General features: G+C 41.3%; 1 protein-coding gene across 2 annotated transcripts in view; it reads right to left on the bottom strand.

The window, feature by feature from the left end:
* The window catches only part of LOC311057949 (cell adhesion molecule 1-like), a 420049-nt gene extending 393915 nt beyond the window's left edge, over positions 1 to 26134 (bottom strand). Inside the window, exon 1 of one of the 2 annotated variants that reach the window (XM_084075164.1) lies at positions 26023 to 26134. In XM_084075164.1, coding sequence (XP_083931290.1) covers positions 26023 to 26095 — 73 coding nt within the window. In that variant the 5' untranslated portion in view covers positions 26096 to 26134. The remainder of the gene's footprint in view (positions 1 to 26022) is intronic. The other variant, XM_084075165.1, reaches the window with a different exon arrangement.
* Positions 26135 to 26349: the final 215 nt, after the last annotated feature.

Below are 26349 nucleotides of genomic sequence, written 5' to 3'. Positions count from 1 at the left end.
ATATTTAGTCTTAGTTTTAGTCAGCATAGCTTGGTTTCTATTTAGTTTTCATTTAGTTTTCATCAGTGAAAAAAGGTAGTCGACAAACATTTTTCGTCATAGTTTTAGTCGACAAAATCAACACTGACGGCGTGCCCCCCAGCATTGAGTCGGTGAGCTTATTCAAACCCCACACATTCAAACTTCCCCCATCAAACAAACTCCATCACATTCCAAACCTAAGCTCCCAGTTCATGTTGTTTTAATACTCCAGTGATTATTGATGAATGAAAAATGCTAAGAGATGGTTGGTGCTGAAACTGGAGGGAATGTCTTCATTATTAATCACCAACAGGGCTACAGGGGTTCAGATTCAAGGTACGCTAACTTTGTGCACTGACTGAGACCAATAGGATCCGCAAACTCTCGGGCCACGGCTCCGCTCAGTTCTGTCTTTTCAACCCTAGCAATTACACTTCACGCTCTGCCGACTGCAATAAACGTCACAGCGATTGCCCACTGTGATTTCCAATTCAAAGTGTAATAATGGCCGGGATAAGTTTTGTCAAACTTCCACTTGTAGTTGTCCTTTGCGTTCTCCAGTTCCTGTTATATATATATAAGCCTGGATCGATGAGTCGGTCAATCTTTACCTAAGAGGATGTGTATATCTATTCAGCTATTTGGGCTGTCCGACCTTTAATCTCTTTGAAGCTGTGCAGTGACTCCTCCTGCTTTTTGAACACACTCTACCCTGCCTGAGCCAGCCTACAGACAGTGTTGCCAGATTCTGTGACAAGCAAGCAAGTCTAGGAAAACCAGCCCAAAAGAAGCGACTATGGGCCACATGAGCACTTTAACATACATCAGCTATTTGAAAATAGCCGATCTACAAGCTCACTATTGCGGGTAAATTATAATAAGCAGATCTGGCAACCCTGCCTACAGAACAAATAAGTAAGCATTACCAAGCCGTGTGGCCCATAGGCTACAGCCTATAGGGCAGGAGCCTATCTCCTGTTTCTGTAGCGTGAGGCAGCTTAATGTAAAAGTACAACCCCCTGGACATGACGCTAGTATGTCGTAGGGACGTACCCCCCAATCCTACACCTGATACTAAGTGCCAAGCAGGGAGGCATTGGGTCCCATTTTTTACAGTATTTAGTATGACCCGGGCCGGGGATCGAACCCCAGCCTCCTAGTCTCAGGGCGGACACTCTAACCACAAGGCCACTGAGCTGAGAATGTATATATATCAGTCAGCCTACAATGAGAAACATGTTTGAATACCAAACTCACAGTGGGGGTAGATCATACATGGGCAACTGGCGGCCCAGGGGCCACATGCGGCCCCCACCTTCACTTAATGTGGCCCGCAGGTTAATATCAGAACACTGATATATTATTGATTGCAGCTGTTACAATTCCAAACATGCAAACAAGACCCGCTTTAATGACTTCAGTCTATATTAGTAGCTTAATGACTAGTATTACAATTCTGTTGTCTTTTTTATGTCCAATGTATTTAAGTTCATAAAGTTAACATGAGTATAACTAAATGCATTTGAAATTAAATAAAAATGTTACTTTTCAGGATTCCAATTCAAAAATAACAAAAAAAAAAACAGGATTCCAATTCAAAAATAGCAAAAACAGCCGATCTACAAGCTCAAAACGCGTCGCAGCGCGACGCGGTTTGAGCTTTACTTTAGTGTGGCATAGAATGGCCCGACGGTATATGCAATGTGGCCCCCTCTCGAGTGAGTATGGAAATATAGTGGCCCTCTCCATCATCAAAGTCGCCCACCCCTGGTGTAGATGGATTTGTACATGATGCGGCGATAATACATCTTTATCAGCTGTTAGTAACACTTGACTATGGTATGGCTAAAGCCGGAGTTATACTTGGTTGCGCGCCGTCATGTGATGTCACACACCGGAAATGGCCGATCGACAAGCACACGATACGCCGTGTTAAGGAGTCGAGTCGTTCTAAACCTTCTCAGAGTGCTTTGTAATAAGGTTTGATCCTCTCTGAAAAGAGTCACTTCAGCTTTATCCCGGAGATCAGCAATGTGCCTCATGCATCTGTACAAATGGCCATTTAAAGAACAATAGAGAACAGCTTACCTCACATTTTAGTGAAACAAGTGACTCGATGCCTTTCAAACAAGGCTTTAGAAACCATTTGTTAGGTGCATATACTATATACTGTCCTCAGTTCAATAATCATTACTCAAAACACGAGTACTTTGCCGCACTTTTTTTTGCAATCCTTTCAGAAACGTGGGTTATACCATTTTCTTCACCCACTGTTTCATCACAAAAATGTCTTACTAGCATTAAATAACAGGACTAAGATAATGCATTCTAATAGGCTCATAAATAGTCTTTTGAAAGCTGACACTGGGACGGGAGAGCAAGCGAGATAATGAATATGCATACCGCAATCCATTTGGGGTGAGAAGAAAAAATAAATTAGCTACTGTTAAACAGCTGAGCCCCAGACATTCTCCTGTCAGCAAAGATAAGCATTTCCGTTGGTGCACACAAGGACACAATATCTTAGCCTTTATCAAATATTAATATTTCTAAGTGCAGGCGCACCAACCTTAATGCTTGGTACTCTGCTTGGGGACGCGTAAGTGATTGCATGTGACAGTAAGGAAAGGTCAGCTTTGTTTGTGACCACTGTAGGTCACCATGTACACTATAATATGTCCGTCCGTCCCCCCATTATCATGGCATTCCTAACCTGGAATGAAATGGCCTTGAATATGTGATGACGCTTGCATTGGAAATGTTTAAAATCCATGTTGACATGTGACGCCACTGTGAAAACTGTGAGATTGTGTGTGTGTGTGTGTGTGTGTGTGTGATAAGAGGTACAGTAACTTAGTGATCCTGCCATATATCTATATCACATCTACTATTCTACTCTTTACGGCAACCACCTGGTTGGGCTGTGTGAAATATTAACCAAATATGGTATTAATAGGAATGTAATATGAACATATTTATTTTATTCATTTATTTTACCAAGGAGATAGATTACTTTAATGGTGAATTGGACCCAAGAGGCCATAACCCATTAAGACCTGAGGCCGAGTCTACAAATCCTAACAGTTTTCTGAAAAACTTATGTTGCTACAGTATACATCAGTGGTGCTCAAACGTTTTCATGTCAAGGACGTCAAGGATGTATTCGCCACAAAACAAACATTGGAACTGGAACACCATAACATCGAAGCTGATAAATGGGCACTCTCTCCTGATTGGCTGAAATTTGGCCACCCATTTTCTGTTAATCAAAAAGCTGGGGAGACCCCCCGTTACTGAACAAACTCTCTATAGCGATGATTACTATCAGAATAAAGGATGTATTCGCCTGCCGACCCCAATCTCAAAATATTTCGTTCCAGGGACCCCCAAGAGCAAAGATTTGAGTTAAAAAAAAAAGTTTGCTTTAATAAATATATGTATCCAAAGATTCGCAGAAGTATAAGATTTCTCAAAAATAGCAGATCTACAAGCTCATAGCGCGGCACGAAGTGACGCGCTATGAGCTTGTATATCTGCCATTTTTGAATAGCCAAAGCACAACATATGGTTAAAGTGTTTGAAATCTAAAAATTACACAGATGCTTTTCCCGGTTTTAATGGGTTAAAATAGTTTATTGGTTGGTGACAGTAGGGAGCCTATTAGTTGGAGATTAATTTCAACCCAGGGAGAATAAAGTCTGCCTAATCCCAGTCATGCAGAAGGCAGAATGTTGTCCAAAGCTTTTCAAAACATAATAAAGTGGAAGCAGTATGAGAGCTTAGATTGGGCTGCCATAATAGATTTGTGTGTGCACTTGGTGATTTGAAATTATAAATTATTTACGGTTAAGCATATTTGGATCAGCAGTGTGAGTGGACGGTAGGGGAAAAAAGCGCTAAAGGATTGTGAAGTTAGTCGAGGAAATGTGAACGTGATGAGAAAGGTGAGACAAACACCATATAAATATTAATCTCGTAAGAATAGGAAGGCTGTGCTAATGCGCAATTTACCCCATTGTCGTTCCATTTATGTGACCGCACTTGCAATAGCTCACTATTTTAGCTACACACGTTTGTATTACTATACTTGTGAGGACATCAACACTTTAGGACAGCCATGTTATGAATGACCTTTTTTTTTTAAATGCCAATTTTAACCGTAAGCCTAAAGCCGAAAAACAGCAGATCTACAAGCCCACACCGCGTTGCGTTGTGGGCTTATAGATCGGCTGTTTCTCGGTGCACGACACTGGCACACAACTAAGTATAAATCATGTTTAACTCTAATTCCAATCCCTAAACCTAACCTCTAAATGACTAATCCTAACCTGAATGTTTTTCTAATTAAAAATGTATCTCTATAAATGTTTTTTTTAAACTATAAAACAACCATTTGTGTTGTGATGACCAGGAAAACGGTCCTCACAATGTCTATTTCTTCAAATTCTACTATACTTGGTCCTCGCAAGTATAGTAACACACACACACACACACACACACACACACACACACACACACACACACACACACACACACACACACACACACACACACACACACACACACACACACACACACACACACACACACACACACACACACACACACACACACACACACACACACACACACACACACACACACACACACACACACACACACACTACGGAAGTAGGGAGGGAGCTTTTTAATATCCAGCCTAAATTGGATTCTATTGTGCAATACTCATTCAAGTTTTAGGAGCCGTATGGTCTAACTACCTATCGAGATCAAGTTACCAAACTTTATAGTGAGAAGTCCATTTAAAAGCCCTAACAACCCATGCGTTGCACCACCACAAACTGCTACAGACTTTGGGTTTCACTATTAGGAACTTGATGGGTGCCTACTGGCTGCAAGCTATGCAAAGAAACAGCCAGGTACTGAATACTGCAGGGAGTCGGAGCCAAAGGCAGACTAACCCATTAAGACCTGGAACTGTGTCATTTTTAGATTTGAGCTAAAAAGCATTAATTTACACTTTGGGCTATTCAAAAATAGCAGATATACAAGCTCATAGCGCGGCACCGAGTGCCGCGCTACGAGCTTGTAGATCTGCTATTTTTGAAAATTCGTGAAAATGTGTGCAAATCTTTGAATATATATATTTTTAACTCAAATCTTTGCTTCTGGGGGGGTCCCTGGAACAAAATATTTTGATGGGGGTCTGCGGCCAAATACATATCATTTTGGGGGTCCTTGACATGAAAAAGATTGAGCACCAATGATATAGATATGTGATATATGATACGACCGTGGACTTCTACTACACTACACTATACCGCATATTATATTATCTTAAACATTTTTATATTATTCCATTATATACTGCATACACACTATTGCTGTACTATATTATACTATCATATGCTAGTATCTTACACTATTATATTTGCTATTATTAGTGTGGTTGCCCAACAGGGCAACCAGACTATAGTACTCTATACACTTTATTTCTTTATTTATAGATAAACAATACTTTAGAGCGCATCTCCTCCCACAGTTTTTATCCCCCAATGTCGTGCCACATATCAAAATGACCGTCTAAATCGGGAATCGTGCGCGTGTATAGGGCTAAGAGATTGGTTGAATAGTTTAATTGATATTAATTTATTAGTGCATTAAATTTCCCCATCCACTTTAATGTAAAAGTGAAAAAACTCAAATTCAAGTATTTTTTTCTCAGAAACCTTAACAGCTAGAGTTATCAGATTTGGAGGGATAATTTATAATTAAGTCCGAAATTATTGAAAAAAATATCACAGCATTCGGCCTCATGGTGGCGCTATAACAGCCCCCTTTACGTTTTGGCCCGTAACTCTTGAACCGTAGGTCCTAAAATCAAAATTTCTTTTCACCTGGATTCCTTGGGTCACGACGCATCTCCCCATATAGGCCACGCCCATTTGCGTCAGGATAGATTTTTTGATATTGATTTATTTCTGCATTAAATTTCCCCATCCACTTTAATGGGAATTGCAAAAACTCCCATTCAAGTATTTTTTTCTCGGAAACCGTAAGGGCTACAGTTACAAAACTTGGAGGGGAGGTTAATAGTTTTTTGAAAAATTATTAAAAACATAATCACACCAGTCGGCCACATGGTGGCGCTATAACAGCCCCCTTTACCTTTTGGCCTATAACTCTTGAACCGTAGGTCGTAAAATCAAAATTTCTTTTTCCCTGGATTCCTTGGGTCACGACGCATCTTCCCATATAGGCCACGCCCATTTGCGTCAGGATAGATTTTCCGCCATTTTGAATTATCTTCAAAACACACTTTTTGCTCCTTTTCCTTCAATTTTTTTCCAAATCTCACACAAATCGGTACACGTGATCTATGGACCCATGCGATAAACCTATCCAAGCGGAATTTTGATAGTCCGTACCGTCCGTCCGTAAATGGCTTCCAAAGTTAGCGGGAGGGGCCCGTTTGACCAAAAATGCCATAAATCACGAACAAAACGTCCGGTCAATCCCAAATTTGAATCACATGTCGAGGGTGGTATACTAAACCAATCCCCAAAAGCATTTCTACTTTGATCCATAGGGGGCGCCACGAATGCTCGAAATGTAACCGTTTGATGCAAAAACATGATTTTTGGGGGATCAATCCTCTCAAAATGAAACGCAGGCGATCTCAGGAGTGACGTGACGATGTAATTGGCGCAGTCTCCGACGGTATTCCTCCCGGCGTATTACTGGAGTCCCGACCGCGTCGGCGCAACCACACTCTGCAATTTCCCCGGAATTGCGACGCGTCTAGTTGTTATTGTTACTGCTTGCACTGTATCTCTTTCTGTCTCTCCTCTGTCTCTCCCTTTCTCTCTCTCTTCTTTCCCCCAACACGGTCGAGGCAGAAGGCCCCCGCCCTAGAGCCTAGGGTCTGCCTGACGTTTCTTCCTGTTGAATTAAGAGGGAGTTTTTCGTTGCCACTGTCGCAAAATTGCTTGCTCAGGGTGGGATGTTGGGTCTCTTCTCTACATGTAAAGTGTCTTGAGACAACTTGTTGTGATTTGACACTTTAATAAAATTGAATTGAATTGAATTGAATAGAAACATACGTTTTTCAGAATACTGTTGAGATTCAGGAGACATGTAGAATCGGCTTCAGGTCTCAATGGGCTAATGCACACTGTATTCCAGGCAGCACACATGCAGGATACTATACTGCTGGCTGTGCTTGCAGGGAAAATTACAGCAGGCCTCCCTCTCTCCACAGGCCTGACTGATTATTCTCAAAGACAAGCCCGGGCGCACCATAATCCCCCCTCGTTTCCAAGGGGGTCCTGATCGTACAGTTGTCCATGCAGGAACTTTGATAGCACACAAAGCTTCAAAAGAGATGCCAGCGATAGGAATTGTTTTGGGTTAGCAGGGGAAACGAGGCATGAATTAACCACCGGGGACAGACAGTCCCCCCCCCCCTCTTGACATCCAAACACAGACGGCTGTCGGGACATTTTTATCAACTCCACGGCTCCAAAGCTCTGGATGTTGGAATTCCTAATAAAAAAGTAAATTACCTACAGCTAGATAACGGAATTACATGTTATATTAGGAGATTATTTGTATTTAGCGTGTGTTGAGGGCCATTTGGCCTGGGGAGCTGTCAAATAACCAGGCAAAACCGATATGCATGGTTTTGGCTCTTCGGTAAGAGCAGGGATGGGCCGGTATTAATGCTGCTGCCGTTTCACATCAGCTTCAGTATGTCATTCGGCTTTATTCCACTGGCAGCCTCAAAAATTGTCCAAACCAAAGAGCTGATTGTATGATGGGGGAAAAAGAAGCATGAGTCAAAGTTCTCTTTGCCTGGAGAAAGTATTGAATCTGCCATGTGGCATTCTACACAGTTAGTTTCTTTGTGTGCATCGACAATGCATCATAAGATTATGGGATTCGACCGGAAAAAAAATCAACAATTGGCCTATTCATAGCAAGTTTTGTCTATGCAAATTTTGTCTATGCGCTATTGCAGGTCTAACTATGTAGGCCCATAGCCTAAGACATGACCACTGTCGAGAACATCAGTGACTAGGGTATATTGGGATTTAGAAGAGTCTACATTACATTACAGTCATTTAGCAGACGCTTTTATCCAAAGCGACTTACAATAAGTGTATTCAACATAGGTAGGGAACGAAAACTACTAATCACCAGAAGTCTATTTTCTGCAAAAACAAGCAACCAAGAGTATACCTAGCACTAAGGTAAAAGTGCAATATATCAGCTACCTATTTCCTTAAACAGATGAGACTAAATAACAAAATCAAATGAGCAGGAGCTAAAACAAATAAGTGTATCGACTAAACAAGATCCAATAAACAATACAACAATAGAAAACAAGCGTTCGTACAACTAGTTAACAACAAGTAGGCCAGGCAGAGAGGAAGGGTAGTGTTTCCTGAAGAGGTGGGTTTTCAGCCTGCGGCGAAATATGGGCAGTGACTCTGCTGTCCTAACATCAGTCTAGAGTCTATGCTCAGCCAAACAAAAGCATTTATCATTTTACGTAGATTTTCTTACTGTAGCCAAAAGGGAATGTTTAAATGCCTGTGGTATTTATACGGACTGAACTATCCTAAAGTGGGTTAATTAGCGATGATGGCTATAATGGATATACTGTGCCGTTCTTGTTTAAGAATCAAAATGTATTTCTCTCGGAAGCATTTTCCAGTGTCTCCTTTCTTCTGAGTTTACTTACATGAATGCCGTCTCTAATCTAATCATTACGTTTTGTGCAGAATTGTTTTCCCCTTCTTTTCAGGTGTATCATTATAGTTTTTTTTTTGTATTCTATATTGTAATTATTATAACCCTGAAGTTCAACTTGCCTGACGTGATACAGTATATCTATAGTGGTGGGCGTTTCGATCTCTGAGCCATAATGTATTACAACAGTCCACAAAATGCAGTTTGTTGCCCTGTAATTCAGGGAGATGTGATTATTTCTATGAAGAGAAGTGAAGCAAATAAACCACTTACACAGTATGGTTCTCTGTGTGGAAGCAATGTACCTGATCCTCCTGAGCAATGCTGCACTGTACTGAGACACCCGCATAGTACAGTATATTCTAATCCTCTCACTCTCAAGATTAATTCACATAAAATATAGCCACGAATTGTCGACGATCAGTATTAACCCATTAAGACCTGGAACTGTGTCATTTTTAGATTTGAGCTAAAAAGCATTATTTTACACTTTGGGCTATTCAAAAATAGCAGATATACAAGCTCATAGCGCGGCACCGAGTGCCGCGCTATGAGCGTGTAGATCTGCTATTTTTGAAAAATCGTGAAAATGTGTGCAAATCTTTGAAATATATGTATTTCTAAAGCGAATATTTTTAACTCAAATCTTTGCTTCTGGGGGGTCCCTGGAACAAAATATTTTGATGGGGGTCCGCAGCCAAATACATATAATTTTGGGGGTCCTTGACATGAAAAAGATTGAGCACCACTGATATAGAAACATTCGTTTTTCAGAATACTGTTGAGATTTAGGAGACATGTAGAATCGGCTTCAGGTCTTAAAGGGTTAACACTATAATTTATCATTTTTAACCACATGAAGTGGGGGTATCGTTTAAGAACGTCTCTATCTAACATTGACGTTTCCAAGTACGATGGCTCACAAAACCTACATTTCTAACCGTTAGGACAAACATTTTATACTTTATAGCTCAAATAACAGTAGCTCAACAATCACGAAACATTAATTCACGATAACGATCGACCTACAGTAGGATTTCAAGGTTTATTATGCTTTAGGTGAAAATGGTTTTAAACAAAAGCCTGATTGTTTCAACTGCTCATTAATTTCGGGGGGGAAGAGAACAGAACACACTGTACATCTTCTTACCATGGTCAATTACCCCTTGGCACGAGCTCAGAATCATATAGGACACTGCACTGTTACTGTAGCTGCGTCAGCCTTGTCCAAGTCCGCCACTACTAGTATTATGTCCTTGAGACCCACCGCGCTATTGTTTGCATCTTTCTCACGGTGGATTGTGCACAAAGTGACTAAAGTGCAAATCTTTGACATCGGCGTTGTTTTCTTGTCACGCTGCGATTTTGCTCGGATCTTACTTTAGACGACAGCCAGTTGATCCGCACACACTCTCGAGGGCGGTGTTGCTGTCATTGCTGTGGTCGTTCTGTGACAGCGGCCGTAACAGCATGATTTGAGGCAACACGCCTTATGAGTCTTTTGGACATTTCGGCGACTGGCGCTCATCCTGTAAATCTTAGGGAATAATCTCTCAGCTAGGGATATTTGCGATATTATCGCGATAATCAAAATATGCTTAAAACTCTTAAAATGTAACTTTTTTGAATCCCAGCATCCATAGTCTGGGTTGGAACATTTGCCAAAAATGGCAGATCTACAAGCTCACAACGCGTCGCAACGCGACGCGTTGTGAGCTTGTAGATCGGCAATTTTTGGCAAATAGATTTAGAGAGTGAAAAAAAAGACTGTATCAAGTACGTTCTTTACAGGTGCGTTTTTAACACATTGAGTGCCAGGGGTTTTTCAAAACAGGGTACCTCCAGTGCCTGGAATTTTAACCATTTTTGGACCTTTTTCAAGTAGTCAAAAAACATTTTCAGTGATCACCGTCCTCACGGTGATCCCCTCATTACACACATAGAGGTCTCGTACAATCCGGGGAAAAAGATTAAAAACATTCGGTAATCCGTTCCATAGTTGCAGCCAGTTGAAAATAGTCGAAAATACATCGTAAAAACAAAAAGTACACAGGAGCCGAGATACAGGCTTTTGAAGTCATAACTCAACCAGGAGGTGGATTGGAGTCTAAATCTTCGTAAAATGATATCTCCTGGTGCTGTGAAGGAAAAAAAAAAAAAAAAATTGAAAAAAAAAAAAAAAAAAAAAAAACTTTTTTTTTTCATATTTTTTCCCAAAAACGGCCATAACCGTTTTTGGCACACCATGTTAAGATCATGAAAAACGGTCCGGACCGTTTTTGGCACTCAATGTGTTAACAATTATAGAGGGTTTAAGTGATACCGGATAATGCAGCTCGGCAAAGGTGAATTGAATGACGGACAATTCTAAGGATTTCACGATAAATTAAAATCTCTGAGATACGATCATTGTGAGCGTTTTTTTATCACGATAAACGATAATAACGATCATCGTCCCATCCCTACTCTCAGCATGTCAAAATAGTGTTTTATTAGGAATTCTGTCATCTGGCAATTTCAAATGTGTCAATATTACAGTAGCAATATAGATAGAGATGCAATGGTGAGTATGAAAACTCTCCCCCCAAGAGATGTGTATTTGTTGTTTGTTTGTCCAGACAGTCGGTGTTGAGTCATATAACAGATAGAATAAGGCATAATATATATCTATAGAATATGTGTGGATGGATACATATTCACCATAAGAGTAGCTAATCCACCTGTTGCCATATTACATTTGTGAATTGCATTCATATATTGTAAATGAAACAAGACTAAAGCATTGGTTCTCAAAGTGGGGTCCTTGAGGGAGTTCCAGGGGGTCCCCAGCTAAATGATGGATAGTTAGGAACCAAATGGACCCTTATGGGTCTGTAACTCTGAGAGTGTACAAATGGAACCAAATGGACCCGTTCCATGTGTACACTCAGAGTTAAATTAACGGTACGAGAGAGACCATGGGGTCACTCAAATGTGTGTTTCATCCTCCAGGAGGCTTGTATTATGTGTGTAAGTTCCATGCCGCTCAGTCCATTACATGTCGAGAGATCCAAGGGCCTAAGGGTCACACTATAGAGGGAAGGCCATGCATGGGGTCATCAAAATCAGTAGCATTCCTCGTCGCTATCTGGGTGGAAACCTTGTATGTCCATAAGCGTTACTTTTCAGGACATGAGAAAAGATAACCTGTGTTCCAATGGATCAACAGTATCTACTGTATAGTAGTTATTATTTAGTCATAAGCTCTTGTACTTTTCATTGGTTCAATATTTATAAAACCCAAAGACACACTTAAAGGAGGAGTTCACCCAAAAAATGACTTATTTTCTATCAATTGCACACCCCATGAAGCCTTGAATCCATGGATTTATTTGTGTCTTTGTCGCATTACTAAGCTAATAATTTGATTCCTGTCTCCTACCGGCTAATGTATCCGGTAGGAAACACAAAGTAGATTATTTGTGTCTCCTACCGGAAATACAACCGGGCATCAAATTATTGGCTTAGGAATGCGACAAAAAACAAAATAAATCCATGTATTCAAGGCTTCATGGGGTGTGCAATTGATAGAAAATAAATCATTTTTTGGGTGTACTCCTCCTTTAACCACTTTCACTTTCAAAATGTTTCAAAAATAGCAGATCTACAAGCTCACAACGTGTCACGACGCACCGCGTTGTGAGCTTGTAGATCAGCAATCTTCGCTGCTTTTGTCTGACCCTGTCGCACGAAGAAGTAGGGCATTAATTTACGAGGAAAAAAAACTCAAAGTTGAAATATGGACAGATACAAGGTTTCTGCCCGACAACAGCGGCGTCATTCCTTTCATGCATGAAAGTACAAAAGCAAAGTTCACGGCAAATCCAGCTAGCAGCGTTATTTGGCACCAAAGTAGTGGAGGGATGGGATGGGATGGGTGGAATGACCGACATCGGAATCCTTAGAGACCCGCTGCCATCAGGGCCAAAATCAAATAAAATTAAAAACTACAATAAGCTCTGCAAACGGATCTCTTGAAAAGTCTGGAAAATCAATTTTCGCTCAAATGAAAGCCTGGGGGGGGAAGCCATGTTTAATAATTGGGGTAAGAATTCAATATGCATGTTGTCTGATGATTAACTGTGGTCATTCTGGTATCTGATTAACCCATTAAGACCGGGAACGCATCTGTGTCACTTTTTGATTTGAGCTAAAAATAAAAAAAAGCATTATTTTACACTTTGGCTATTGAAAAATAGCAGATCTACAAGCTCATAGCGCGGCACCGAGTGCCGCGCTACCAGCTTGTAGATCTGCTATTTTTGGAAAAATCGTGAAAATGTGTGCAATTCTTTGAATATATATATTTTTTTAAAGCGAACATTTGTAACTCAAATCTTTGCTTCTGGGGGGTCCCTGGAACAACATATTTTGAGATGGGGTTCTGTGGGCAAATACATATACATTTTGGGTTCCTTGACATGAAAGAGTTTGAGAACCACTGACATAGTAACATAGGTTTTTAAAAAAAAAAAAAAAACTGATTTAGAAGACATTATGTAGAATCGGCCTCAGGTCTTTAATGGGTTAAAATAACCAGTTCATAAAGAAAAAAAGAGAAAAATGTAAAAATGAGAAAACTCTTCCATTATAGCTTATTAATGTCTCGTTATCATTGAAATCAAATGTCATTTGTCAAGCGTTTTTTTGGAAATACATAAAGGAACGTTCATATGGAAGTTAGATGAAATACGATCGTAAACCAGATAGAAGTAAGATGGATTGACAAAACTGCAGTAAATCACCGGATATTTCAGGCCAAGCCTCCGCTTCCATAATGCAATGATGTCCGCTCCCTGACCGTTAATCTTCATCTCTTGTGTAAATAACATGAGGCAAACATCAACAGTCATCTTTGTACAGTGTGCCCTTGTTGTCAAAGTACAAAAAGCCCCCCGATTTATGCAATGTATGACCTCTCCCAAAATGACATATCCAGAATCCAGATATGTCACAATATTGTTTGTTTTTTACATTTCTAAATGTTATTTCCAGACAATAGCGATAACAGCAGATCTACAAGTTCACAACGCATTGCGTGATTGATCGCGATGTGAGCTTGTAGATCAGCCATTTCCGCTATTGTTATATGTCATGTTTAGGCTTTAAGTGGTTTAAAAAGACTGCATTGTTGATGTTGCTGACACGCTCCATTTACCTTTGCTCTTTTTGGCTTTGCTATTAACCCATTTAGACCTGGAACGCATCTGTGTCACTTTAGGTTTCTTTGGCTATTCAAAAATAGCAGATCTACAAGCTCATAGCGTGGCACCGAGTGCCGCGCTATGAGCCTGTAGATCTGCTATTTTTTGAAAAATCGTAAAAAAAATATATATATATATTTTTTCAAAAATCGAATCCGACGATTCTAAAAAGCCTTCTAAAGTTTTCTGAAAAACCTAAAATAAATTCAAAAATTGCAAAAAAAAGTATGTTGCTACAATACTGTACATAGCAACAGGAACCCCAAAAGGCGTTCCCGTCTTGAGAGGTATAGTTACAAATAGGGGTTCCTGCCCAAAATGGGTTAAATGCATGCACATCTCCTCCTTTCCACACAACAAATAGGTCTGTCACGCCACACTCGCGTCCATGTTTGGCAATTATTTGCTTTGAAATGAGCCACACTTGCCACTTTTTGTCATTAGTGTGACAAAATATTAGGAGCAGTGAAATGACACCATTTCTGGATGACAGACGAGACACTGGATTGATTACCATCTGGTGTCCCGTTTCATACAAACAAGGCCGAGTTTCATCAGAATGTCACCTTTGTGTGCTTTCTAGGAAAGAGAATATCAAAGGATTTAAAAACAGGGCACTTTTCATCCTTCCTGAATTATTAGTCAATCGTGCAAGTGGTTTGTAATCATCAGTCCGATGTGAAAAGAATTAGGGGGGCCAGTTATGAATGTCTGTGTGCCATGGCACGAATCAAATCAGCGAGTGACAACGTATTATTTTGAAGTGAAACCAAAAAAATAAATGGCAATTAACTTTGTAAGTTGATTGTAATTACAACATGATGTTCTTGAGTCGCAATCACACTGGAGAAAGGCAAGGCTAGAGGTTTTAGTCTATATTTCACCAATAATGAGAGCAAGGTCTACAGCTTAAGACTTTAACCCTTTAAGACCGGGAACACATCTGTGGCTATTCAAAAATAGAAGATATACAAGCTCATACATAGCGAGTGCCGCGCTATGAGCTTGTAGATCTGCTATTTTTGAAAAATCATGAAAATTTGTGCAAATATTAGAATTTTTTTCGGCAGACATTTGTAACTCAAATCTTTGCTTCTGGGGGTTCCTGGAACTAAATATTTTACAAATTTTCGCTTTAGAAAATATATAATCCAAGATTTTGCCACGCATTTTCACGAAATCTTCTAAAATAGCAGATCTACAAGCTCATAGCGCGGCACTCGGTGCCGCGCTATGAGCTTATAGATCTGCTATTTTTGAATAGCCAAAGAAACCTAGTAAAAATGACACACAGATGCGTTCCCGGTCTTAAAGATTTAAGTACAAACCTGGCACAAATTCTTGCTTCACTTAACAGACGCTTAACTCGGGTGATATATGGAGTAGCTGACCTGCTACATGAGAACATAAGGATGTTGTATGGGATTTAAAATAGCACTCATAAGATCCTCTCACACAAGCTACAATCACTGGGAGTTCACTCTGCGTGGGAGGCAATATGATGTATGTGGAGACATATAGTACCACTGTGTCACGGGTCAGTGAATAGGAAAGGCTTGAGATGGGGGGCCGTGGGGGCTGAACAGAACAGCGACTGGAGCAAGGCAGATCGGCCGTGTAAAGTGGCAGTGGATGTGTGGGTTGGGGGGTGTGGGGTTTTTGTCTCCAAATTCACTATGTGAAAATTCAATTACTTAGGTCATTAACTACAGTAACTAGATGCAATCAAACCATGCGTTAATGAGGTGGTTGGAAATGTTCCAGTCTGTGTTCAAGGTGGAAGGGCTGGGTCCATGTACTTGTAAATATGGAAAGTGTAAAACTTTTATTTCTCCGGGTTTTGCTAATTGACACTGATGTTCAATGTTCCAAGGGGCTGTCGCAGAAAAGACAAGGAGACGGCGTGGTCGTGCCACGTCATCTTGGTTACTTCATCATTACACCGAACAAACTAAAGCTTTGGAAGGGGGCTAATGACTCACATTTGATCATATTAGGAATTATAGAGATGCGCGGATAGGGATTTATCGTCACCCAAATCCGCATATGTTCATTATCCACCCGCCATCCAACCGCGGTTAATCATACCATCCTGTTTACCATCCTAGTGACTGTATACAATCCATATCTATGGTAACAACAAGACGGAGCTTGAAGCTTCATTTATTTTACTTTCGCTTTCAACTTGCTTTTAGACCTTGCTGCTTATTTCTCTCGCAAAATCTGGCAACACTGGCTGCAGCCAGTACAAAGACCCCTTGCCGGTAAGCCAACGTGCAGTAGGCGGCCAATTTGTGCCTGATGTAAAATTACGTAATATTTTTAAAAGCTATAATAGGCCTATAGATTGATATCATTAATGTAATTCCCACATTTTTTCACCCGCGGTTTATCCAATATTAATTCATTATTATATTTGATTGACCCAAATCCACCCAAACTGCGGTTAACTGCGGCAACCGCGGCTAAAACCGCGATCCGTGCATCTCCAGTGGACACCGAAAGCACTTCTTTAAGAATAGAATTTCAAATTGCTACGTGAATTCATGCACGTATACGGATTAGAATGTCCACAGACAAATCACTCAATCTGAACACTTTCATTGATAACCGCTGTGACCCGCTCGGCTGATTGATGCCACTGCAGCATCAGTATTAACAAATCAAACAAACAGTCTGCAAAGAATGTACTACGGTAATCTATCGACGTGTCCAAACAAAGAGTAGGAATTAGAGGACCCTACCATGCCCTGTCCATTTTGCAGTGCCTGCTGACAAATCAATAAAGCAGGCCGTTTTGCTCGACTCCAGCCGCCCGCCATACAATGAAATATTCTTACAGTACGGGGGGGGATTAACTGCCCCTTCCCCATTTTCAGTCTGAAAGTATTAAAACAATCCTGACAGCCCAAGTGGAGGCAGACAAATGCTACACACTTCAAAAGAGCCATGGCACTGCCTTTTGAAAAGCAGCCACGTTCAAACATTGCCTTTAATTTCTAGCGAAGTTGGAAAGACATTAGCCTCAACATTGTGAATCCCAGAACCAGGAAACATCATTGTATATTTATGTCCCCCCATGAGCATCTCATCTTGGGGCATGATGGAACTACTAGGGCACAGATATAAAAACCTAGATACCTCATTGGCCTCTGCAGTTCATTGGAGCGACATGCTTGGTACGGTGGCCGCCATATTTCCGGGGGAAACGGGCACTGACAAATCACAGCGTGTTGACTACTGGCCAACCACAGCGCGTCTTTTCCAGGACTTGTCAGAATCTAGTCGTCCCGCCCCCACCTGCCTCTGATTGGCCTACTGCACGCCCCCTTCTGTGACGCACACGGAAATTTCCCCCCCCAGAAGCGGAAGTGCGTCCGCCATACATACGCTTCGGAGCCAAACGAGGCGTCTACCTTTATATGTCTATGTACTAGGGGTTAGCCGATAGCATTGTGTGCTACTGGCAGGTGTTGCCAGATTCTGTTAGAGAAACAAGCAACCAGGTCTAGGAAAAAACAGCCCAAAAGACGCGACTATGGGCCACATGAGCACTTTGACATATACATCAGCTATTTGAAAATAGCAGATCTACAAGCTTGTAGATCGGCTATTTTCAAATGAAAATCTTGCGGGGAAATTATAATAATAAGCAGATCTGGCAACCCCTGGCTACTGGTATGATGCCTCGTATGGGAGAACATTGTCCTTTGCCTGCTGTGCTTTGGTCTAACAGAATGCTATTTTTTTGTGTCACTTTGTGGTCTCAGCATCAGTGCTTTTGACAGCAGGGGAGGGCGACACGATGGTTTACACACTTGACTCTCCCTTTGCAAAAACATCAAGACGAGGGCATGAGAAGTAGGGGGCTGGCGCTCGGGGTGGCGCAGTGGTTAAAGTGCATGCCCGCCAACGCAGAGGTTGTGGGTTCGAATCCACCGTCGTGCATCCGGCTTTGGCGGGAGGAGTAGGACGAAGGCTCTACGTCAGGGGTCTTCAACGTTTTCAGCCCAAGGACCCCCTAGCTGAGAGAGAGATGAAGCAGGGACCCCCTCCTCCTCTATATTGCATAAAATTGTGTTACAGATTCAACTTTTTTGTTTACGTGGTCTGCTCTTTTTTCCCCCTCCACACCTATACCTCTATGGAGGTATAGGTGTGCGCTGCGAGGCGTTGTGAGCTTGTAGATCGGCTATTTTTGGCTAAAGTTCTCCTCAGAAAAGGGATGCTAGGGTTCAAGTGGTTAACGTAAAAAAAAAAATCATATCATATCAGTTCAAAGATTTGGCGGACCCCCTGCAGTAACTCTGAGGACCCCCTAGGGGGTCCCGGACCCCCTGTTGAAGACCCCTGGCTCTACGAGTAGGATACAACAGCAGTGACAATTAATTGGCATAACGACAAAATTGGAAAAAAAAAAAAAGGGGTAAAAAAAAAAAGCAACAAAAAGAAAGAAAGAAAGAAATAGGGGCTGCATGGTGTTAGCATCTAGCATTTTTTATCGACAACATCATCGGCCAGAGCAACAGCAGAGGAACAATGGGGCAGGGAACCGAACACAATGGGCAGATGTGATCCTTAGTTCTACGAGAGCCAGTGTAACAGCCTGCAGGGTTTCATGCACTGGGATGTAATACATGCTAGAGTGTTATGCAAATGCCAGACGGGAGAATACTGATCAGTCAAGCCTACGAGGCATGATTTGTTGATGCACACACCTACTGTATATTTCATTCAAAAGGAGACATTAATTTCTTAACCCATTAAGACCTGGAACTGTGTCATTTTTAGATTTGAGCTAAAAAGCATTATTTTACACTTTGGGCTATTCAAAAATAGCAGATATACAAGCTCATAGCGCGGCACCGAGTGCCGCGCTACGAGCTTGTAGATCTGCTATTTTTGAAAAATCGTGAAAATGTGTCCAAATCTTTGAATATATATATATTTTTAAAGCAAACATTTTTTTAACTCAAATCTTTGCTTCTGGGGGGTCCCTGGAACAACATATTTTGATGGGGTCCACGGCCAAATACATATAATTTTGGGGGTCCTTGACATGAAAAAGTTTGAGCACCACTGATATAGAAACGAACGTTTTTCAGAAAACTGTTGAGATTTAGGAGACATGTAGAATCGGCTTCAGATCTCAATGGGTTAAGATGTATTGTGTACTCAGGCGTACGCACAAATGATATGCGTCGATTCCTTATTCATTCATTCATTCAAGTTGAACTTGAGTGATTTGTATGAATATAATGGTAAAAATATACCCACTTGTGTAACAAACATAAAAATGTGCCCCACCACTACTCTGTGATTCAATAACGAGAGCAAGATTACGGTCGCCTCAAACTGTGAAAAAAGGGGAAATCTAAAAAAAAAAAAGGTGCTGGTTTTCTTTTGTAAATCAAAAAAAACTTGAATTGATTACATTTCCTGCTGGGGTGATTGGGACACCAGATTAGAGGATCAAGCACCATTATTAGGGCTGAACTCTTAACATTTGAATAGAATACAATTCTGCCCGTACACAGAACTCCCCCCCCCCCCCTCCAAATATCAAAACCACACATGATTAAAAGTTTTCCATATATCATGCCCCATTCATTTAACCCATTAAGACCTGGAACTGTGTCATTTTTAGATTTGAGCTAAAAAGCATTATTTTACACTTTAGCTATTCAAAACTAGCAGATCTACAAGCTCGTAGCGCGGCACCGAGTGCCGCGCTACGAGCTTGTAGATCTGCTATTTTTGAAAAATCGTGAAAATGTGTGCAAATCTTTGAATATATATATTTTTAAAGCGAACATTTTTAACTAAAATCTTTGCTTCTGGGGGGCTCCTGGAACAACATATTTTGATGGGGGTCCGCGGCTAAATACATATCATTTTGGGGGTCCTTGACATGAAAAAGATTGAGCACCACTGACATAGAAACATACGTTTTTGAGAATACTGTTGAGATTTAGGAGACATGTAGAATCGGCTTCAGGTCTCAATGGGTTAAATCGCTTTCCTTTGCATAATCATAAGCATTCATAAGACTACAGTACAGTATACCTACCTATCTGCTCCGGGGGAAACGCAACAATACCGCATAATTGCATTTAACCGTTTTATTAATCAGTAAGTGTTTCAAATACGCTTTTGCGTGAAATGCCTGTGACTAAATTCATGGCTTGTCCAATAATATATATATAACCTTGCTTCTACAACCTACCAATCATTGGTTTTGGGGGAAAAAGAAGACAACAACAGCCCACAGCATGGGCATACATTTCATTCCAACAACAGCAGTAGCTTAAATCCAGTAAATGGTACAAAGGGGAGCTGATGGCTTAAAGCTAGCAGCAGCGAGATGAGGTCAGTGCACCCACTGTGTTTTGGTTCAATCTCGCTCCAGATGGTTAAGCTGATGAGTCTTTTGGGTGGCTGGAGTCTTGCAGCACACTCATCAACTTTGCTATCAACTGCGTAAAATCGTAGGAGTTTCAATTTAGCCTTTTCTTTGAGAGAACTGTTAATTCTCTAAAGCATGTTGGGTTCTTCTTCTGTTACATTACTTCACTATTGCATTGAAAAGGCACCTGCTAATGAGTCCTTTTGATCTGAAGATCTGAATATGTAAAATCTTCATACAATAAAAGCATACAATAAACTGTGAAATATCTGCAGGAAAAACAGTACACTTTGTTTTGAAAAATATATCCCATGACGGACTCCTCACTTGTGCACCTTGAAGCTCGGTATCCAACTTAATCCCCTTTGCTCTCTCTCTCGTCTCCTCATCTCTTTTTTGTATTCCTCTTTTGTTTCTTTTCACATCATGTGTTTTTGAAGAAGTGTGGGTTTAAGTGATTTATTTTTCCTTTATTTTCTTTTTTACGTGGCACTTAGGAAATCATTTCAAACATTATCTACTTCAAGATGTCCTGCAGATCCAGGTTATTTTATGCTAGTATTGCATTAGAAATGTTACATTATGGTCGTTTTTAGTTGAACAGATGAACACAATCACCCTCTAGTGGATATAAATTACATATTGCTCTTTTTATCTTGAATGTAAGAACACAGAGACATGCATGCAAGCACTAGAACTTGAAAATATCGCGGTACATGGCAGCCTAATAAGTACCCCGTCATTCTAAGCCTTTGTACAGTAAAGGCCACTTTCAAAATGGCAGATTGCACCCCCTCCCCTCGCCGTCTCCGGGGATTCGGGGGTCTTATTTGACATCCCATCAGTTGGCAGCTCACTAACAAGTGGGCCATAAGCCTTTTTCCTGTCTTTGATTACACTAAGTGCACTGAGGCCAGATGCGACCCAGCCCCGTCATCTGTTAGCTTGCCTACAGGACCGCTGCTGGAGTCTGACAGAGACAGGGGGGTGATGCACGGAGGAGGCTGAGGCCCGCTCCCTTCCGAAAATAAAGCCATTGTTCTTCATTACTGTTGAGGGCGCCACAGAGGGGGAACAACAAATGTACAGGTCCACTTTCACACCTGCTTTCAATCACCCGAGCCCCGCTACCGTCTTGAACAAGAGCCACGAAGGCCTGTACGGCAGAAGGGGAGGCCCATTCATACATGCAAATTTAAACCCGTCTGAAAATATATATTAGCATTGCTTTATCCATGGAACATTCCTCATCGTGGGGATTTTGCTTTTTATTTAGGTGTCTTTCATTCGCATTGAAACAATATTTTACAATTAAAAAGGTTTAGGCTACACTAATCTATTTCAAAGTGAATGGTCCTGTTCATTCTGAGCTCAGTGAGGAGAATGACTTTCACTTAACTTGTACACACACACACACACGCCTGCTATGGACCAACGACCTGCATAGGAGCAGCAAAAGACAACGTGAACTTGAATTACACATCTAACAACACACCCAATGCCTCGACTGATGTCCCGCAATCTACAAGGACGGGTGGGTCCCCCAACTAGGCTAACGGTTGAACCGTTGAGCGCGAGAAAGAGAGAGAGAGATTTCATGGAATTCATGAATGGAAAGAACTAGGGGAGAAGTAGAAACAAATCCACTTTACACACACAGAATGGCACACTGTTATGCACAGCTCTTCAAGCCGTTTGCTCCCTCAGAGAAATCAACCAATCACGGCTCTCCCAGCCATGGGTACATCACCGACTATGCACTACGCACCACTCACTTCACTGATGTTTTTCCTCCCATCGACTCCCCCATTCCCCTCTGCAGTTAAGATGAATATCACATCCATATTCTCCACTCCAGTTATATATATGAAATACTTTCAAGTATCGTGGGTGTCTCAGCATAACTTTAGTGTGCGAGCTTGGGGGGAGCTGACTTCCAGTGCATAAAAACATTCAATTTAGTGTCGTATGTACGTTCCTCTCACCATTCTTACTGTGAGAATTGTAAACAAGGGGACGCTAGTATAACCCTTTAAGACCTGGAACGCATCTGTGTCACTTCAGATTTCTTTGGCTATTAAAAAATAGCAGATATACAAGCTCATAGCGCGGCACCGAGTGCCGCGCTATGATCTTGTAGCTGCTATTTTTGAAAAATCGTGTTTTTTTTTTGTTTGTTTTTCCAAAAAACTGTTAGGATTTAGATTTTTTTTTAAGAATCACCTCAGGTCTTAATGGGATAAAGAAACATTATAACACTTTCAATCTCCAGTATAGATTATGTTTTGCAATGATGACCACAATGCCTAGACAACATGAGATGAGAACAGATTCCTAGGTAATGTCTAGAGATACTCAAACCAAGCATCCCCATTTAGCATCTTCAGAGATGGGTGGATTCTGTATTTCAGTCAAGTTGTTTTCTGTGGGGTTTTAACGGTATTAATCATACATCCTGGGTTCATTTTCCAGACAAATACTAAAGCTACAAGTACACACAAATCGTCAATGTTCACGATACATCATGTATCATGAACATTTCTTATCTGCCGATTCCCTTCATCTACATATGCACTTTATTGATATGTAAATCCAAAATGTCACTTTGTTATGATAAGACTTTCATACCCATGTCTTAAGTCTTAATACCCTAATTTCCATGTTCCATTGTGTCTATGTGATACCATCTGAATCCTTGGCATTTACACCGTGACATGCTTTCTGCTATTTTTTCTGAGCCAAGTTCAGCCAACCCATTAATTCCCCTACAAGATCATAAAAAAATCCTCAAAAGCATTCAATATGGTCAAGGAAAATCCATATTGCATCACTAGTACTGGGTTAGATGGCTTCCCAGTGCCTTACCTAATTCCAAAGGGTAAATGTTATCCTTCAGCCACACTGGATCCATTCTAACCCCTTTTGAAACATTTCAGATGACAATGTAATTCGGTGGACTTTGAATGCTTTTCTGAGAAAATCGATTCCATTTGGAGCACTTCTGGGATTTGATGACAGTATGGTGGTAGCCTATGAGGTGAGCCTGCTGCACCAAAATATAACCTACTATGGTTGGCAAAAAAAACACGAACCGATGCAGCCTGCCTTATAGCTCGATTACACTGCAATATTCACCATCACTGCAGCAGCAACTTCATTTATTTAACCCATTGAGACCTGAAGCTGATTCTACATGTCTCCTAAATCTCAACAGTATTCTGAAAAACGTATGTTTCTATATCAGTGGGGCTCAATCTTTTTCATGTCAAGGACATGAAAAATGGGGGGGTCCCCGTGGCCGCGGACCCCCATCAAAATATTTTGTTCCAGGGACCCCCCAGAAGCAAATATTTGAGTAAAAAATGTTCACTTTAAAAATATATATATTGAAAGATTTGCACACATTTTCACGATTTTTCAAAAATAGCAGATCTACAGGCTCATAGCGCGGCACTCGGTGCCGCGCTATGAGCTTGTATATCTGCTATTTTTGAATAGCCTAAAGTGTAAAATAATGCTTTCTTAGCTCAAATATAAAAATGACACAGTTCCAGGTCTTAATGGGTTAAAAAAAAAAAAGAGAGGAAATTCTGCAATGCTTAGCATAATGTTGGCCTATAGTGCGTGTGCGTGTGCGTGTGCGTGTGTGTGTGTGTGTGTGTGTGTGTGTGTGTGTGCTGGAGGTAAATAATTGATGGGCTTTGTGCAAGTGCGGCCAGAAGCTTTGTTTGAAATGTGCGTTGTTGCGGGCTGTCTGTCCAGCAGGCAGCATTGACCACCATGCAGTGCCTATACTGACTGTTCCAAACCCAGTAAGTTTGTAAAGAGACTCACTGTCTCTGTCAGTGTGACTCGCATAGAGGAGGGAAAGCAGGCAGTGGGCATTTAATGGGTATATTTGGTACATTTCCTGGATTACGCTGCAGATAATAATCCACATTGTGTGACAAAACGAGTCTCCATGAATCACTGTGTATGGTCATGGTTGGTGCACGCCGCGGGGGGAGGACAGCAGATTGAATGAAAAAACACTTATAGGTACAACAACATCACTTAGTCCAGGGGGTCTTCAATGTTTTCAGACCAAGGACCCCCTAGCGGAGATGGGGGTCCTTGTAACTGGGAAGAGATGAAGCAGGGACCCCCTACTCTATATTGTATACAATTTAATTTTTTTTTACATAGTCTGCTCTTTTTTCCCTCTACACCTATAGCCTCTTTAGCCGAAAATAGCAGAATAGCAGAGGCGTTGAGAGCTTGTAGATCTGCTATTTTCGGCCAATGTTCCCCTCAGAAAAGGAATTCTAGGGTTCAAGTGGTTAATGTAAAAAAAAAATCGTATCACACAAAGATTTGGCGGACCCCCTTAGGGGTCCCGGACCCCCTGTTGAAGACCCCTGGCTGATTTAGTCCGTTGTGTGACAGTTGTCGCAACGTGTAGAATGGTCAACAAAACGCGTTTTTTTTCCATCAGCCTAGAGACATCTATCTGCATGCGATCAGAAAGAAAGCAAGCAATGTACGGACACAAACAGTAGGCTATTCTACTTTAACCTAGTGTTCTCATCTAATCGATGCGCAAAGAGAGAGACCTCGGCGTGCAGCAGCAGCATCTCTATACATTGTGTCGCTTAATAACAAACACAGCGGACTTTCTAACGCGATAAGTGCATTTATCGACACTTTCTTTCTTTCTTTACCATTCGCGTGCGTGGTCGTCTCTAATGTAGATGAACGTGGACGCGCGCAACCACAACGCAAGCCCGCCAAGTCTCACACACACACACACACACACGTAACACTAACGTCACAATGCTTTATTCTAACAGCGTGGCCCCCCTATATCTATCCCTATAATAAATCCTAACGTATCATCTGTGGTACGACGGTATCGCTGGCTTTCCTAATAGACGGAGGAGCCGATCTACGAACAAACAACGCGTCGCATATGAAAAGGCAGGACGCTGGTCATTCATTGTGTATTATATATTACACTAACACTAAAATAAACACAGATCTATACTATAACACACATACACACCAAAACCATGCACAAAAGTAGACGGACGGGGCAAATCTAGTGAGATAAACACCGTTTCAAAGCATTTCCCCAAGTCTATTTCTTCGCAGTCTAGTAACCGAATTAACTATAAGGCCATGTTGTGTTTATAGAGACTGTTTATAAATACAATTCATGTTTATTAGAGTTGTGCGACGGTACAGAGAGAGAGAGAGATAGAGAGAGCTGAGACCAGAGTGATCTCTCTCTCCTTTACGACGCAGCATTGAGCGACATAAACATCTCCTCATGGATGTTAAACGCTCCAACGATCAGATGCACAAAGTCATCTCGATCTGTCCCCAGGGGTAAATCGTGTTATAGTCCAACTTTAGGGACAGTTTTTCACACTGTCTGAAGTATTTCCAAGCAATAAGCATCCATGCAGATTGCAGTATACAACACAAGCACTCCTCCAGGAATGACCAGAAAAGCTTGAGAGAAAACATGATCGATGCTCGCCGCTGCTGCATCAACGGGATAAAAAAAAAGTGCTCACACTGTACAATAACACTGAGAATATTAACTCCCTTTCTTACCTTTGTGAAGAGCCGCTGGAATCGTGAATAAAAAGAGGATAGTTGCGAGAGAGCCGTCTCCAGTGATCGCCATGTTGGACACCTGCTTCAGTACTATGGCAGAGAGAGAGAGAGAGAGAGGGAGAGAGAGCGAGAGGGAGAGAGAGGCTACTTCACCTATAGACTACACAACGGGCTGCCGTTTAATGAGATGCATGAAAGGGAGGGTACTATTCTAGACACAGATTTGTTGCAAAATACTGAGGGAGGCTGAGGGCAAAACATGAGGATGCTGATTATATTTTATATACATACACACACATTGTGAGTGTGTGTGTGTATGTATAT

The sequence above is a fragment of the Gymnoscopelus microlampas genome (genome assembly GCF_963454915.1).
Source record: "Gymnoscopelus microlampas genome assembly, chromosome: 12".
NCBI lineage: Eukaryota > Metazoa > Chordata > Actinopteri > Myctophiformes > Myctophidae > Gymnoscopelus > Gymnoscopelus microlampas.
The sequence above is the reverse complement of the archived record's forward strand: the minus strand, read 5'-3'. Positions and strand labels throughout refer to the sequence as shown.